The following is a 19,580-nucleotide window of genomic DNA, read 5'->3' as shown; positions in this document are numbered from 1 at the left end:
ACAAGAAGCTCTACATATTACATCTCAGGTACACGTTAATCCTTATGTTGATAGTATGAAAATACATAAAATTGTGGAGTCTTTTTTTAAGTACTATAAAAAAGACTCCTTAATATTAAAATTCAAGTGGGTTTTAACAACATTCTGATTTGTGAATCTTTGGGTGAACCAAATTCAGTGAAAATTTACCTTTCTCCTTTTCCACGAATTCATTTTGAACCACAAGCTTAAATTACTAAATTTACAACTAACCACAGCGTCATGTGTCTAACTACTCAATGAGGTTAAGATGTGACGAAATCATAATTGCTTAAAATGGCTAAAAACTGCAATATTGATAGATTTTGACAAATTTCAGGGTATATAAAATTATGTAAAAAAAAAAAAATGTGACATTTCTAACCAAAACCAAAATTCTATCGGAAGTATTGTCTTTCAGACACATAAAATACAAAAATTCAGAAACATGAAAGATTTGCAATGCTGTGAAATGTCTTCAACCACAATGCATAGTGAATTTTTCTCTTTGGATATTTAAAAAAAATTTGAGCGTACTATTGAATGACTCTCATATTGAGGATCATATAGGATTCATCAAATTTCATATTTTGACAGTGAGTGAAACAAATCAAAAGGAATAGCCATACCTCTTGCAACGTAAAGAGAGAGAAAAAAAAATCGAAAATCTTCTTGATTTCTTAGCTGACATGCTACAAGACTGGTAATATTGTAAGGACGCACTGACATTTCATTAGATTTGATGGACGTATTTATATAGTTAGAAGAAAATTATTATGGCATTAACAGGTCTACATTGGAGTATTATATCTTTTAATGGGTACTTTTGTTTGGATTAACCCTCTGGAGATTCTCACTTCTGTGTTACAGACACGTTGAATTAAGAAATTTATAAATCCTTACAAAACCTGCTGTGTTATGTGATGACGTGATTGGTTTCGACGTCTGTGTCAAGTCATTAAGGTGTCAGACCACCAATTCAAAATCCCTATCTATTCAACCAGATTTTGCAATTTTCACAGCTTTCATAATATTTTACCTTAAGTTTAACTTCATAGAAACCAGGTATTTCCTGAATTGTACAATTATCACCTTTCGACATGCCAATTTTCAACCCATGTTTAAAGTCTTCTAAGAAAGAACTAGAACTGCCTTTTGGAAGTCATGTACTACTAAAAATAACCCCTGGTTTTCTCGAAATCTTAAATTAGTATACTATGGAGCGCATTAATCCTCAATTGTTAATGCAAACTCATAGACAAGTAAATTTTGGCTCAAAATGGTCTAAATATATTTCTCTTTCACCAAAAGTTTCATTTCTGCAAATTTGTTGGTTAGTTTAAGTAAACAATGACATCAGACGGACTATTTTGTGTCAGAGTAGGGCTACTTTATCGTTCTAAATTGGAGGGAGTGAATTGGTGGTCTGACACCTTAATAAGATTCCTTGTCCGGGTCCGGTTGTTTTTTTCCTTTTGGTCCTATTTTGTTTGATCAGCTCTTCAACGTTTGTATTAGATAAACTTATCATAGATAAAGTTTAAGACTTTCAAATCTTTTGGCTTAGAGTATCACTGAAGAGACATTTTTGGTTTAAATGCGCACCTGGTGCAGTAAAACTGGTACCGTTAATGTTATTACGGATACTGTCTAAACTATAACACAACCTAACATAACAAAAGACACAAACGATAAAAATGAATTAAAACTTTAACCAATATAAACTCCCTTTAAAACCATGAGTGATATCAGGTACTGCGAAAGTATTTTCATATTCCGCTTTCCACACGACACCCGTTTGATTGTTCAGTAACCAACCCCGATATTTATTCATTCGGTTACACAGGCACTTGTCTCAGAAAAACATTCCTATATACCTTAATATAACAAGGTATATAGGATTTTTTTTCTGAGACAAGTGCCTGTGTTCGGTTAGGGTAAAAGAGAGACGAAAGATACCAAAGGGACATTCAAACTCATAAGTCGAAAATAAACTGACCACGCCATCAATCTGAAATGATGAAACACTAAGAGAAATATGTTTCCGATTATTTGCGAGATACTTACCTTACACTTACTAAATAGGAAATCCTGAATTGGTCTGTTGCAACTTGACATTTCTTAGCAGTAACATACCCTCTGCCCCTTCGTATTGCGTTTACATATTTCAATTGATTAATACTCGTGCAAGTACTCACTATACGTACGTGTGCTCCTAAAACAAGAAACTGTTCAACAGTATCAAAAAGAACGGCTGAAATCGAACACGACTAAAGTTTTACGCTCACCATCGCGAATTGGTTGATGGATACGATGTTTCTTTGTCCAACCGGTCTTTCTTTAAATACAAGAATAGTCGTCTTATCTGTAAATCTACTGAATGTGTCCTATTCCTGATTGTTACATTTTGACTAAGTTCGGATTGGCATTCTGGATGATGTACATAATAGTAGGAGACGCTGACCCCCTCAAAGCACCCGGTACCTCATGGAGTTTTGGAAATTCCCTCAGTTTTGTTTTTTTCCTTGATTTGTATCTTTTAACGGATTTATGATATTTGAACATCGGCAAACTACTGTTGCCTCAATCTATGTTCATTTAGAATTTTCCTTAAAGACCAATTGATCTTCTTTTTGGAAACTGGATTTAAATAACGTAAGTGTCCATACAAACAAGATTAATTCCAAAATTATTTACATCTATTTTATCAGCTATTAAAATCGTACATCTGTGTAACTGTGAAAGTACAGACTCTTGGAAATCTGTGAACAATATGATTGATTAATTGTTGTTTAATGTCACTTTAGGAAAGGACAAGTACTACTTTGTAAAATCCACTCCGAATTAAAGAAAACCAATTGTCTTACAATGACATCACCAATGCAAGGTGCTTGATTTTTTTTCTATTGACAAAGTAATTGTTACATTTGTTAGACGTGTTTTCCTTCCAATACTTAGCCTCCATAAAGAAACCAACTGTGCTTTTCTCCTTGGTGTTTTGTTCCCTTTTCGCATGAGACAGACTTCATGCAGGAGCTTCTCAAGAAGAATGAAAAGAAGCCAGCATTATTCTTTAGCTTTACATTCTATATAGAAGATGTCTTCTCACTGAATTAATTAGAGTTTGGGGACTATGTTAATTGAGCACTTCATTTCCATTACATTTTCAATATAAAGGCTTCCATTTCTGTGTAGTGATATTCAAACAACCCCTGCATGTGAAAGTTGATGAATCTCGAGTTCTTAACGGTAAATTTGTAGTAATCTCTTTAAAGGTTTTATGGACGCAATCATAATTTGGCTGACCATTATGAAATATATGTGTCACAGATGACTATGGATATGTCTATTCGTGGTAACAACAACCCGGTCCTTTATACCTAGAACTGGAAATTGTAGAATGCGACTGATTACCGAATTTGTACTCACTACGCTCTCTGAAGAACGTTTAAGAATCCTAGCAACACCTCTCTGAGGGATCCGAAGGGGACGTGTTGCAATGCACACGTTCTACCCTTATCCAACATACCTTTATTTTCCATTGGATTTCCAAATATCCGGCTCTTCATCCTAGTCGACACACCTCGTAGAATTTTTTCCCCGTCCTGAACATATGCACGACATATACTCAACTCGAAGTTGATATAAAAATAAGGAGATGTGGTTTGATTGATAATGAGACAACTATCCACCAGAGTTCAATTTAGGTGGAAATACGGAATTATAGGCCACTGTATCACATTCAACTATAAAAAAAAACCTATACCGTATAGTCGGCTATATAGTAGGCCCCGACATGAAAAATGTGAAACAATTCAAACGAGAAACCTAACGGCCTAATTTTTAACAAAACAATTTACGAAAAACAAATATGACAAACATGGACTAAAGACAACATCTGAACTACATACTTCTGACTTGAGACATGCATAAAGAATGTGGCGGGGTTAACATGTATGTGAGCGGTCAACCCTTCACCTAACCTGCGACAGCACAATATACGAACAAATCATAAAAATTAGTTGCAATCGGCAAAACTTAAAAGATCGGTACGAGGCACAAAAACAACTAACATAAAAATACTCGCTACTAACATAAAAATACTCGCTTTTACTGAATACAACAGATATTATGTAATGTTTTAATTTTTCAAAAACAAAATCAATGTTAGTACCGATAAAAACATTATCTAAAGATTTTACTGGTGTGTTGTTCAGTATAAGTTTATTCAAAGTATAGAATAGGCATTGACCAACAAAATGCCGTCCAAGTAGTTTAATGTTATATGTTTAATTGGTACAACAATAACGTGGATAGGCTGCTGAAAGAATTTTTAATAATATGGACATCGTGATATGTCAAATATTGACCTATGCATGTTTATGTGAAGTTGAAATCATCCCTTCGCAAATTTTACGGACGACGTCACGAGTTGGTTGGCCGTTATGGAATATCTGTTTCGCAGATGATGACGGATGTTCAAATTGTCGTAACCATAATCGTCCTCTTTTCCTCGAATGTGACCTACCGAATTAGACTTATCACCGAATTTGTACCTACTTGAGCAGGATCTTCTTACCCTTCCGGAGCACCTCAGATCATCCCCGGTTTTTGGTGGGGTTCGTGTTCCTCAGTCTTCAGTTTTTATTGTTTTTGTTTTTGTTTTTGTTTTTTTTTGTTTTTTGCCATGGCATTGTCAGTTCGACTTGTGAGTTTGAATATCCCTTTGGCGCCTCTCATTTATGACAAGTATGCACTAACGACATAACGACTTATGTTCTAGAGCTTTGCAATCTCATCTTTACAATCTTTAATCTGAAGACGTCACTTTGACTTGTTTGAAAGATTTCCTTGATCATTGGCATTCTTTGGAGGTCATTTCGATGATTAAAAAAATGCTGATGCATAATAAAGAGTTCATACATTGTTTATTGCTTAATTTTGTAATTTGCATATATTTATCAATATTTATACGAATTTGAGTAAAGTCCGTAAAAAAGAATTTGACAGCTAATGCCTAAAATAATAGGTAAACGTTTTTGCCGAAAACAACAGTAATAATGAACATTGTTATAGTTATCAAAGTAATAATGGGCGTATTCAAGCATGATATATTAAAGTAATGAATACATCTTTTTGTAGTTTTATTGTGGTGTAAAAGCCTTGCCCGACGCATATTTTGTAAGGGGTTTATACTTAAAAAGTGCACGCGAACATCAATTTTACGACTGTGTAAGATTTTAAAAAGTGCAATAAAAATTTATGAGTGCTAGAAAAAATTTAAAAACAGAGGCATACAATTATCATAATTACTTACAAATGCTATAACTATTAAATTAAGAGTTTCGCTAGTTTTTCTATACACTGTTGGAATGTTGTCATGAAGAGCACGTGTGGTCATATATGTTGCACTACATACGGAAATAAAACGTAATTTAGGAATGCTTAGCGAGAATTGAATATTTTATTTCAAAACTCTATATTAATTTTCTTGTTCTCTGTTTTTTTCCGGCAATATAAATAATCTATATTCAATTTATAATACATTTAAATATAACACAACATGGACACCTATTTATGTACGTTACACAAAATGCAAACTTAAAAAGAACACCGAGAATTGATTAAAAATACATAATAAAAATTCCTAAGAGCTTATTACTTGGCGAATGGAATTCAGTTTTAGTACTGAATTAGTCAGTACATGTAGGCATGAACTCTTTGACTGATTAGATACATGTACCCTTCGTTATCATATTGACCTAATAGTATAATAAATGTTCTAACTATTCTAAATTTTGTCATTTCTTATACTAACCATTGACCATGTTGCTGTGGTTTTGTTTTGTTGCTACTCTGGCAGGAGGTAAGCGATGTTAACTTGGATAACGGGTCTTCTGTAGAACACATACATAAATTGACTGTATTTATTAAGAAAATATAAAATAAAAAGTTCGTGTATTGTGGACTTATATCGAATCGAGTAATTATAATTTCATACAAGGCTTCAATGTTTCCTTTATTATTTCTGCATTTAAATGCTATTTAAATTTTACTTTGGACTTAACACAAGATCTTATCTTCCTGCACTGTCCATGACATTGCTGTATGAAATTTGCTATGATTAGAGTGTAGGACAACCTGTTTTCTTACAAGCCGATTCAGTACTTTGATCTTGCAATCAGAATTAAACAGCCATAATCTTTAGATACGATATCATTTATTATTGACTTACTTTTACCTGCTTATTTTTGTTGTCTATAATACCAATTCTATAGAGTTAATTGCTTTATTTGTACTAATTCAACCAAACTGATCAAAATGTCGACCATGAGTCCTAAGCTTCGCGTAAGAGGGTATAGCAATGCTCTATAATACTTTATGCTATGATATCTTTATCCTCCCCGACCCTAAGGGTGACTGGGGAATAGAAATATGGTAACCCTTGGTCTTCTTCCGACCGGGAATAAAACCCTTACCAAAGTGTGGCATCCGTTTGGCTGTGCGGGATATACTAGTTCGCAGCAACGTCCGGTCAGAATGGGTAAGTTAAATCCGATGCTTCGTGTAGAGAGACTGCCATGATATCTGCACGTTAAAAAAGTCTGTCTCTATCTAATATACCCTAATTTTCTAGTGACATGCAGTCCAAATTTCCCCGACCTTCATCCAGGGCCGCCTCTATTACAGGACCTACCTATTGTATTTCTTGTTAATTTGAACTCGTTCTGAACATGCATGAACTATTTGATACTGGATATTAAGCAACCAACAATCAATCGATATTCTCTCTGATTTATTGAAAACACCTTACAAAATTTGTAAGCATACTTTTCACTCTTTAAATAGTAATTTTCAGAACAGAAAGTAGAACAGAGCGTTTTCAGGTCCGTGTAGGCGAATCGTTGACGCAAGATCTATATTCCATTTTGATTGTAATTCAAGCATATGTGGACCAAGATACCTTCTGATTTTGCCTCGTCTGGTTGCTCTATGATTGGCGTATATTTCACAGCTCTTTTATGAGTAAAACTAACAGGCTTTTTTTATACAACTTCAATTGCTGAATACGTGTACGAGAACAAATACAGAAATGAATATTTTGAATGTAGTGATGGAATACCACCTCCCTCATTCTTCTTACATTTTTTGTTAATGTAAGACACCAATGACGCTGCATACTTTGCTGTAGACCTAAATATCATTTTAGCAATTAGATATAAGAAAAAAAAACAAATTCCTTGAGCATTAAAAAAATTTCAAAAATAGAAAATTTAAAAACAACTGTAAAGAGACAATCAATCCCGATTTCAAAGATTTATGATAAAATATAGAGGAGATTTCTCTTAGAGGATGAGATGACAGAACTGACGGCATTCACTTTCTAAATTTCCTTATTTGTTGTCTTGTTCTAATATAGCGTTGTACTTTTGTTAAACACAACAATCATTCAACTATTGTATAAATATTTTGTACAAATAAAGTCTTTTGTTTTCCTATATCTATTCTGTGTTGAGCAAACGGTAATTTAAAAGTTAAGTAAAAAGTTCATTTTGAGAGTTTTCTTCGCAGTCCGTTTTTAAGCCATGCCGATTTCCATTTAAATCAACGACGAGCGTCAATGCACATATTAAATTGCAGGATAAAAACAATATATTTGCATTGTCGGAAAATATATATAAGTTGAGAAAAGTTCGGTAAGCGTCGCTTTTATATTGTTTCTAAAGTTCATACAAATAAAACTGATATTTTCCAACAATGAACATATACCAGTCAACAAAAGAAACGATACAAGGCAATGTATTTTTCTTATATAATGAAATTGGATACACTGTACCAAGGTAAATAATTGCCCAATTGGTCTAATATTTACAGAGTGTTATTTATTATCAAAACCATTGATTTAAGGCAAATACGCGATTTTTTTGTTGTTGCAATTTTTGTTATTTCAAAAATCGTATTTTCACCCCAAAATTCAAAAATCGACATTAGAACTTAAAACTTTAAACTTAAACATGGTGTGCCTAAAATTTTGAATGCCTGTGCAGATATTTGAATACTTAATTCTCATCTTCGAAATTAAGTGCCGACTTTGGTCATCATTTTCCGCAAAATAAATTTGACCCCTGTGTGTTCAATAACACGGTATTTTCTCACTTTCCAATTTGGTCAGATTCTTTTATTCATATGCATTTGCTTTGAAAATGAATGCTTTTCATTGAATAATTTAACAGTTTTTCCTATTTATTATATTCTATGATAAGTTAGAGTTCAAACTTGTGTATCGTTACTTTTGTTGACTTCTATATATTGTATATAAACCTATGTCACAATTTGATATACAAATGCTAGACTTGTGAATAGAACAGCAAACTATAAAGGAATAAACGATATATTGGGAGTAAATTCTCCAAGTTTACATTGATAAATTCCGGTAAAAATGTGTTTCGTCCTTATAATTCTTTATCTGTCGATTGTAAACATTCACCAGCTTCAAAACCTCCTGCAAAACATCATGCTAAAATTAACTACCAAAATCAAAATACCGGAAGCTCTTATAATCAATGACAGTAAAGGATTCCAAATTATGCAAAATCATAAAAGACTGATATAGTGTGGACCTAATAATCAATATGTGCAGTCAATAAATATGGTCCCAAATCGTATGGTAATTCTCATTTTAATGAAATATTTCAAAGTTAGTTTTCATGTCTCTATAATTATTCATGGATTTGTTTTACATTGAATAAATTTGTCTTGTATTCTGAACTTCATTAAATTTGATCAGAAATCAAATCTGTAATCTTTACGCGACAATTGAAGGTTTTTGATCTGATTAGATAAGAGGTCATAGCTTACAGTAACAGATAAATAAAGTTGAACAAGAGAAGTGGGTGTACTATATATCAAAGAGTAAAACCAATTTTATATTGAGAGAAACGTGTGAAATGTCCGATATTTACAACTAACAATTTACAGTAAAAAAAGTAGGGAAAGAATTTAACCGAACCAATCAAATATCAGCCACTCAATAACTGACAATTTTCCATAAAAAATATAAAAACTTACGAGTTGACTTTTTTTTTAGTCAGCAATTCACCAATCTGGTTTTATTCACTATGCCTACATATAAATTTTTATATATTTCCAATATAATGTTGTATACATTATTGCTGCATACGTTAATTACATCTTTGCATTTTCTATTGGTTTTAGTTTCTGCTCAAAGTGTAGTTGCATTTTCAAAGGGATTGGTTGCCCATGCGCACTTGACGAAGGGTGAGATAGTCACCTACAATAAAGACATAACAAACATAAATGCCAATTTCACAAGTGACGGGAAGTTCCAAGTGCAAATTCCGGGAATTTATTCCTTCCATTTCTATTCCCTAAGTAGGAGCGATTCAGAAATTTGGCTGGAATTTTACAAGAACGAAGACTATCTTGTGTCCATCTATGCCTACACAGCTAGCGATTGGGCTGATGCCGGTAACACAGTGATCTTAGAACTGCAGGCGGGAGATACAATTTACGTCAAAGCAGCAGACGACTATGACAACTCATTGTATGGCGCTGCTGGGGAAATTTATACTACTTTCACTGGAGAACTTTTGTTCTCTGAAGCATCTGGTGAGTTAATTGTTTTCGAGAATATTACATTTTATTTCAGAAAATACATTTAAAGAATGGAATCATACGGTTTCAGAGAATGCTATCGGGGAAATTTATTCTGAAAAAGTAACGAAATTCAAAATGAAAATTATTGAATAAAATGTTGCGAAATAGAATTTTAACTTAGTACAAGCTGACAATTCGTATCTATATTTTATCTTTTGTACGGTAAATTTTTCACATACTACAAATATGCTTGATGTTTTAATTACTGTTTTGCAGGTAGTGCAAATCCTGTTGCATTTTCTGCTGGACTTACCCATAACATGTCACTGCCTAATGGTGGCCCAGTACTGTTTGACAAAGTCTTAACCAATGCTGGAAATGGTTATGATGTGAATTCCGGAGACTTTGTAGCACCTGCTGATGGAACATACATGATTCATTATAACTCACTTTCAGAATTAGGTCGTGTAAGTAACAACGATATCACTTTGAAAACCAACTAGGCAAAATGATACATGTAATAACACAATTGGAGGTCAAAGGGAATATTATTATAAAGTTATGATGGTTATTTGTAGTCTGATTGTAAACTGTTATCTTCCCTATACTGATGTCATGACAACTAACATACTTGGGAATAAAATCCTCTTTTTGCAAACCGTTATACAGATGTTAAGTGGGTCAACGTGGTTTCTTTTAAAATGAAATAATAATATGCTTTCCTTTTATACAACCTTTGCTTAACGAGTTCCACTTTAGAGAAGGAACAAATTATCCACAAGGAGCACATGAGTTAACCCCGGTTGTTTTGTGGGGTTCGCGTTTCTCCGTCTCAGGTTTTTCTGTGAAAAAATTGGACGACTGATGTTTTTTTCAATTCTTTTCTTTTGAGTATGATGTTGTATGTCTTTTTTTGATTTCTTATTTCTATTTTGATTATAACTACGTATTATTCAATAAAGATTTATATATTTCAGGAAATGTTTTTAGACCTTTATCTAAATGACCAGTATATCAACTCTGCCTACGGAGAAGCAGTTAACACATGGGCAGATGCAGGAAACAGTGCCATATTAGACCTAAAACAAGGAGACAGGTTAAGAGTCCGTAGTCGTGCTGGGGAGAATGTGGTCGTATATGGGGGTCCCGATGAAGTTTACTGCACATTCTCGGGTGTGCTGTTATCATCACAGAATACAGAAACCTCAGGTAAATTGTAAAGCAAATGTAAAGGCGTTCATTTAGGGACAAATGTGAAAACCGATCAATAAGGTATTAAGTCTCTTAAACATTTACTGTTCAAAGTTAAAAAAATAAGGAATCGACAACAATATCAGTTTATGGTGTAGATACAACAACCATCTTAGGTTTCAATTACATTGTACTTAATTAAATAAATGTTTTGGAATTTTAGTAGTTGAACAAGGTTTATATTTGTTCTGTAGATTGTTTTATTAATAAGTTCAAACTTCTGATAAAAAAGAAACCAAATCCATTAAAAATATTTTTTTCTGATTAAATGTTTTTGCCTTATTTTAGGTGCAAATGCTAATCAAATTCAAGCTTTCTCTGCAGTACTGACACAGAATCAGAATAATGATGGTTCAACAACAAAAGTTGTCTGGGATAAAGTTTACTCCAACAAAGGTGGCAATTTCAATGCAACAACAGGTATTTTCACCGCCAAAGTTCCTGGAGTGTATGTCTTTAATTACCATGGACTAGCTCAACAGGACGAAGAAGTATGGATGGAACTCTATCACAATTACATGTACATTAATTCGTTGTATGGTCATGCTCCTCATGGCTGGGCTGGTGGTAGCAACAGTGCAGCATTGAAACTAGCAGCAGGAGACACTGTCTATATCGATATGAAAGCACATAAAACGAAAATTTATGGTAGAGCTGATGAAATCTATTGTTCCTTTTCTGGATATCTGCTGGCTCCTATGGGAGGAGCATCGATTGTTGGATAATTAGATCTAAATATCTGCTAGTGATTACCGCTTTAGTGGTAACATTTATGGGTGATAAGATAAACGATGTAATAGCAATTATTGTAAATTTTTGTATTAAAATTTAGTCTAAGTATTTTTAATCTTCATTGTCTTAGAGGAGTGATTTATTTTTTCTTGATTAAATTTTTTTTCACAAATAACAAGAAGAATATATTATATATCTATAGCCTTATGATGAGTTAAATACATGTTTTTATCAACCGAAGAAAGGATATCGATTGGGGAGGTACGTAGTCCGTAGTTGATAATTATACTTCCATGGATCGATGAAAATATGTATTGACCGATATATGAAATATAACATCATATTATTTAAAAACTACAACATTTGTCTATTTTTATTCACTTTTCCCTTAATGTTTAATATGGACTTTTCTCCAGCCACACTTTGGAGCTTCCGTTTTTTTTTTATCCATTTCAAACTATGAACAAGCAGTGACTAGAGTATGTAATAATTTAAATGATAAAATCCTATATGCACACTCTGAGTTTCAGGATATACGGTCGTTATAGCATCATCGTGATCATTTGTGCAGTTCTCTTTCTCGAATCTTAGAATTGAAATATCATGCAGTAGCATTATTCAAATGCCCAGAGACAGCAGAAAGTCTGTTTTTTACTAAAACATGCTCTAAATATTTTAACTTCAATAAAAGTGACTTTTCTGCTACTACATTGTGCAACAGGTCTTTGCCAAATGTTCTTCAAATCGTCTGCTCATAACTGCTCCATCAATTTTGTCGAGTTATCCGAAGGGCAAACGAAATTTGGATTCCGATTGATTTAATTCCATACAAACTTGCAATCAAATACTAGCAATGTATACATTGAATTTATAATGTATATTTTGGAAAAATCAGTTTATTAATATCAAATGTAAAACACGTTTTAAAGTATTACAGAACAGAAACATGTGCCATGAAATGACAAAGCTCAGTTTTTGAATAGTATGATATTATGATAATCATAGTCTGAATGTAGTTGACTTATTTCATAGTTTGGCGAAGGTGTCAAAATAGAAATAAAACTTTATGAATTTGGTACGTTCAAAGCCTGGATTTACCTTCATCAGAAACACTCAAACCCCAAAACAATTGAAAGTCAATGAGCTATAGATATAAACCAAAGAAACATACAAAGAATAGAAGAATCCACCTTCTCCAAGCATTTTTTTTTGAATTAACCGAAGTCTAAACGAAATGTGGATTCTGATTGGGTGAATTTTTAATCAAACTCGCAATCAAATTCTATCAATTTAGAGGTAAGTTTATAATGTATTTTTAGAAACATTAGTTTATGAATATTTTGTATGACCCATTTTAAAGTATTTTATAATAGAAACACTTGACATGAAATGGCAATGCACAGGTTTGAATAGTATTATATTATAATACTCATAGTCCGACTGTCGTTTTTATGAAAATGATATATCAGAAGAAAAACCCCTACTAGAGTTAACATCTAAAATAAAATTTACTCATTATGATTCAATTTCATATCATACACAAACTATAGTTAGACTAATGCCTTAGAGTATCTGAGAAACAGATCTAATTACAAAAATTGAAAATTGACCAATGAACAATAAAAATGAGGCCAATGTCAGATGAACCCTGCCATACAACATGAACACCCTGCAATCGGATTCCATACCAAGAATATAGTTGACTGTTGCTTATAGTATTGAAGAAAAAGTGCACGAAAACCATGAACCATGAAAACTGATCATTGACTAATTAACCTTGCAAATGAGGTCAAGGTCAGATGAACCATACCAGACAGATATGTTCTCCTAAAAAGTATTTCATACACCAAATAAAGATGACATATTGATTATAGTAGCCAATAAACAGACAAAACAATGAAAACGTTACATTAACCAATGAACCAAGATAATGAGGTCAAGGTCAGATGTAATCTGCCAGACAGATATATACACATTAGAATTATTCCATTCACCAAATATAGTGGCCCTATTGCTTATGGTATTTAAGAAATTGACCAAACCGGAAAAAAATAACATTGTTTAATGAAACATGTATTAAAAAGGTCAATGTAAGATGAAACCTGCCAGACAGACATGTACAACTTACGATCATTCCTTAAACCAAATACAGCTGATACCTTGCTTATAGTATCTGAAAAACAAACCAATCCACAACAACTTAACATTGAAGAATGAACCATGAAAATGAGGTCAAGGTCAGATGAAACCTGCCAGTCTGACATGTACACCTTACAATCATTCCGCACATCACATATAGTTGACCTATTATGTATAGGATCTGAGATACGGAATTGGAAGTGTGGTCAACAACAATGGTCATATGACAGAAGGAAACTTCGTAACGTAAGGCATCTGCGTACAAGGTATGAAGCAAACAGGTCTTCTACCATCTGAAATAAAACTGTTTACAAATAGTTTACGCTGCCGACCGGATAGTAATCCCGGTCTCTCATTATGCGAATTTCGTCGTAGGCGAGACAAAAAACAATATATATATATATATATATGTTTTATAGAGGTTGTATCTTAAAACTCATAAAAAATACCAGGTTTATAATTTGGTACGCCAGACTTCCGTTTCGTCTAGATAATACTCATCAGTTGCTCTCTAATCATATTCAAACAGATGGAAGGCCAAATCAAACACGCAGTTTAATGGCATTGACAATCAAATGCTGCTAAGGTTATCTATACATTAAGTGTTTCTAGTAATGTTTACATTCATTTAAAAAAAAATGGTCAATTTTCAGAAATATCAATGATATACCATGTCAGAACAAAGTGCTGATTACTGGACTGATGATGCCCTAGGGAACGAAACGTTCACAAGCATTGGCATCGACCAACTAGTTATATAAACTTACCAAAGATATCAAGCTTATAAATTCCGAAAAGTTGTGCTAAATTCGACTGAGGCTATCTATGCATGTTTCGAATAATTTCTACAGTTTTTGGAATGTTTGGTTTTTAATACGCATCAACTTCGTATTTGATTTGGCATTCCAACTTTTTTATTCTGCAAAGTGGGTTGACCGGGATGAAAAGTGGAATTTGACTGTCACTGAAAAATGAAGATATGTTGAATAGGAGACGTGCCTTGCAGCAAATCACATACGGACCCCTCAAAGAGTGGTTGCAAGGGTGCATTTACGTGCAAAGATCATATCCTTTTTTTTTTCTTTTTAGAAAATTCATCACTTTTTCAGGACTTGTCTTAACATGAATTGAGACCTGTGTCGAATTTTATAAATGCAATTTCAAATTAATGTTTGCATTTCAATGAAGTCGACAGTTCGGTTGAAGTGACTTTTTGTTATCAGATATCAACCTTAAATCAAAACATTTTCACGCCAGGTACACTTTGTTTTTAATAAAAAAAAACAGATTTGAAACAGCTGCCTATAATTATTCCCTAAACAGAACACCAGTTACAGCGTCGAATTCATAGACTTTTCAACAAGTAAGAGTATATCCGCATCAATCTTAGATTAAAAAAACAGTTTCAACATAGAAACACTCATTTAGTAAATGGAAAACATGAACTAGATTTCAGTAACTGCGAGTACTCATACCTGTACTTTTGTTTTGTTTTTTGTTGTTTTTTTTTTCTTATGCTCTTAGTGCCGATCTGACGAGTTAAAACTTTACCAACTGATTTTAAAAGTTTGTTCTGATATGTACTGTTATACCACCGTCCCTGGTTAAGGGTGGGATCGGGTGTGGGTTGAGCACTCAAATTATGTTAAACTCCACCACATACTTTATATGGCGGCCATAAGTTAGGATCGTGCAGTTGTTGTAGTTGTTTGCTCTCTGTCATTAGGTTTTATGTTTTTTGTACAATGAGCTATATTTTGAATTATTACACGTTATATAGCTCGTTGTACAAATGGGTTTTGCTCATTGTTGAAGACAGTATAGTGCTCTATAAAAGTGAATGTTTGACTAACCACTCTTTGGATTACGTGAATCACTTTGGTTTATATAAAAATTGATTCAAGATGTAGAACAGAGAAAAGATTTTGATATAGTAAATCCACATAATTTGTTAGAATGCATACAACCAAAGACTTTCTTCTGAAACAGTTTTACTTTTGCACTTCTCAGTCTTAAAACCAAATGTTCTTCCTTCTGTAATGTTGATATAAAAAGTAGAATAAAATTATAGATGCAACTTTGTTTTCTAAATAGATAACGCAGATACAAAAAGCATGTTTTTAAAAAAAAATATATCCTTAGTCTGCTTCTAAAATCATTCTCTGATGCTAATATCATTTAAAAGACAAAAAGAAAAAGCACCTTGTGAAATTCTTTAATTTTACTTTCAGATATATTGATGATGTCCTATTTCCGAATAACCCATATTTCAGTCAGTACTTGCATCTCATATATCCCAGTGAACTTGAAATTAAGGATACTACTGATACTAGAAGGACTGCTTCATACCTTGATCTTTTCCTCGATCAATATTGACACAGATGGACGACTTCACACTAAAATCTATGACAAACATGATTATTTCAACTTCCCAATTATCAATTTTGCATTTTTCAGCAGTAACATACCCTCTGCCCCATCGTTTGGTGTTTACATATCTCAATTGATACGTTATGCACGTGCATGTTCACAATATACGGACTTCATATACAAGAGTGTGCTCCTTACGCAGAAACTGCTCCAACAGAGTTATGAGGAGGAAAGATTAAAAATGACACTCCGTAAATTTTATGGACACCATCAAGAATTGGTTGATCTATAGGATGTGTCTTTGTCTAAACTAACTAACGACATTTTTACCACGTCTCAGATTGTGGTTTACCATCTACGTCGTCTGGTCTGCTAAGTACCGAACGTGACCTATTCCCGAATATGATTGTTTTGCCGAGTGTGAATTCACATTGCTATACGACGTGTCTCGGTATTTATACATCCAACATTCATGTATTTAGTTACGATGTTTCTTTTGTAAGTCTGGTTAGATATTGTGTCATGTTTGTGGTTTGAATTCTGTATTTTCGGTACATTTCACATATGTCTTATTTGTCAGGATAGTCGAGTTACTCGTGGTTCGTCTATAGTGTTTTTGTTTTATGTTGTTTGTTTCCAAGTGCGTTTAATGTTCGGTCTTACATGATCTTGTCTTATATTACAGTTATTTTATTATTATTTTCTATATGTATGTAAAAGTTAAGATTATAAATCAGCTATTTCATTTATATGATTTTAAGTTTAAAGCAAATATATGCACAGGATTTTTTTTGTTTATACACAGTTTTGATTTAGAAGAAAACCCGACAAGGTTAGAAAATACAAATAATAATACCATTACAAACACATTCGATTTTAATATTCTTGTCATGGTTAGAAAATACATAAAATAAAACCATAACAAACTTAATCCCAATTTCATATTCTTGTACGTGTCTATAATAAAACATATCTATTTTATTTTTAGAAATTTACCTGTGATAATATAAACGTCACAAAAATGACGTCACTTTCTGTGGCGTTGATACATTCGTATGACACGCAGTTTATACTTCGTTTGTGGTGTCCTGGTTTACTGTCGTAAATTCATGGGAAGTGTCCGTTGTTATTCTGCGGTTTAAATGTTGTAATGTACTATTATATTATTTATTTATGTATATATCTGTCCTGAGTGATCTTACGTTTATTTGTACTGTATTCCTGTCACGTAATGTTGCCATTTTAGCGGTATTTTTAACATTGCCATATAAGCGGGAGGTTTGGCTAGCCAAGAATCAGGTTCAACCCACCATTTTTTAATTAAAATGTCCTGTACCAAGTCAGGAATATGGCAGTTGTTATCAAATAGTCCGTTTCTATGTATGTTGGCGTTTATTCTTGTTGCATTCAGTGTTTCTGTTATTCCGTTGTTTTCCTCTTATAGTTGATGTGTCTCCCTCGGTTTTAGTTTGTAACCAGGATTTGTTTTCGTTTAATCGATTTATGACTATTGAACAGCCGTATATTACTGTTGCCTTTATTTAAATCCTTGATATTATATCTTAGGCACTTGTTATACTTCGTGAAAGTATAGATAGTCCAATCTCCTATGGAAATCAACTGTATTTCTTTTTTGACATATAGCTCTTCACCTGTTTCTGTTCTTATAATTCCTATGCTTTCAAATATTCGGCTTTGGGCGTTCCAGCTGATGACGGTAAATCCAGTAAAGCGCTGCAGACGCATGAAATTTATCACGTGTTGTTTTCATTTTTTATTCCTCTTCTCGTCAACTTTTGTTCGCATAGGCAGTCTTCATTCATGGATCTCTTGAAGACTGAAATATGAGTAGCAAAATTATTAGACTTCCCGTTCAATTATAAAGATAGTGTCCTTTTTACTGTTAACTGCTTCTGTAGATTGAATCTATCCCACTGAACCTAAAATGAAAGATACCACAGATATAAATATGTTTTAAACTTTTAAAAGCAAGAATGAGCAAGAAGAAGATGATTTCAATTTTTCTATTCTGAACTTTCATTTTTGTGTATTAACATTGTAGCCTTACCTGAATATAGACTATATATTTCACAGCTGTTGATATTATTATCCAGGGTATGTTTTCTTATCCGGTACATGATTATGTTCATACAGTCAGTGACATTCATGTAACTCTTCGACGTTCATGACTTACACATTATTTGACATGCAAATCATTTGACTTGCACATCATTTGATTTGTCCTTTACACAACGAAATGTGCTACTAGTAGTGCAGGAACTTGTTTCGACTTCATCGTCCCTCTGACATTAGATTCATATTGTTCAATCTTTGTGGTTTATTTTGCTCTTTCCTTCTGCTTTCTGTCGATATGTTTCATTTACTTATTTTATTTATTTTATTTAATCTAGTTATAAGGTTTCCCTATTTACTGTGCATGCATTTCCTATGAATGCATTTGATGTTTTGTTTTCTCTTGAGACGAATATGAATGCATGTAAAAGATGATTTAAGTGTTTATATACCAATTTGTTTTTCTTTGTTGCCATAGTTGTTTGTTTTTTAGGTGATTAAGATTATAGCACAATGTTGACTGCTCTACACCAATTTTTGACACTTTTACCTATTTTGTCTGTTTGTTTTGGTCTTACATTGTTGTCAATATAATGGAATTTTAAGCGACTGTCATACAAGTGAGAGGTTTAGCTAGCTATAAAACCAGGTTTAATCCACCATTTTCTACATAAGTAAATGCCTGTAACAAGTCAGAAATATGATAGTTGCTTTCCATTCGTTTGATGTGTATGATCTTTTGATTTTGCCATTTTATAAGGGACTTTCCGTTTTGAATTTTCCTTGGAGTTCAGTATTTTTGTTATTTTACTTTTATATATTCACGAGAAAAAAGCATCGACAAAAAAACTAGAAATAAAAATGTTGATTGTATATCTCATAATGATCAGATGTTTAAAAAAAAAAATAAAATGCACTGATTAAGGATTTGCTTGCGATGTTTAGTCGAAGTAGAAGAAATAGAAGCTGAAACAGCAACAGTAGAATACTAAAATTGAGAATGGAAACGTTGAATGTGTCAAAAAGAAAACAACCCGACCAAAGAGCAGAAACCAACCCAAGGTCACCAATGGGTCTCCAACATAGCGAGAAAATCCCGCAAACAGAAACGGGCTTCAGCTCGCTTAAGCATCTTCAGTGGTGATCTAAGTAATAGCTACAGTAACAGTTAAGTCGTCCTACGCATATGTAGTAGTCATACATGTAATATCTACGATAGAAACACAAGATTAGAGTGCTACGCATATGTAGTTGTTATCTACAGTTGCAGTAGAGTACTGTGCATATGTAGTGGTTATCTACAGTTACAGTAGAGTACTATGCATATGTAGTGGTTATCTACAGTTGCAGTAGAGTACTATGCATATGTACTGGTTATC

The 19,580-nt window shown here is 33.1% G+C and overlaps 1 protein-coding gene across 1 annotated transcript; it reads left to right on the top strand.

Moving 5' to 3' along the window:
- Positions 1-5,844: 5,844 nt before the first annotated feature.
- LOC127702883 (complement C1q tumor necrosis factor-related protein 4-like) lies at positions 5,845-11,727 on the top strand. The gene is made up of 5 exons (XM_052207188.1): positions 5,845-5,884; positions 9,235-9,648; positions 9,913-10,103; positions 10,614-10,845; positions 11,176-11,727. The coding sequence occupies exons 1-5, from the start codon at positions 5,845-5,847 to the stop codon at positions 11,610-11,612; spliced, it is 1,314 nt and encodes a 437-aa protein (XP_052063148.1). The 3' UTR covers positions 11,613-11,727.
- Positions 11,728-19,580: the final 7,853 nt, after the last annotated feature.

Source organism: Mytilus californianus, unplaced genomic scaffold (genome assembly GCF_021869535.1).
Source record: "Mytilus californianus isolate M0D057914Y unplaced genomic scaffold, xbMytCali1.0.p SCAF_5, whole genome shotgun sequence".
In the NCBI taxonomy this organism is placed as follows: Eukaryota; Metazoa; Mollusca; class Bivalvia; order Mytilida; family Mytilidae; genus Mytilus; species Mytilus californianus.
The sequence above is the reverse complement of the archived record's forward strand: the minus strand, read 5'-3'. Positions and strand labels throughout refer to the sequence as shown.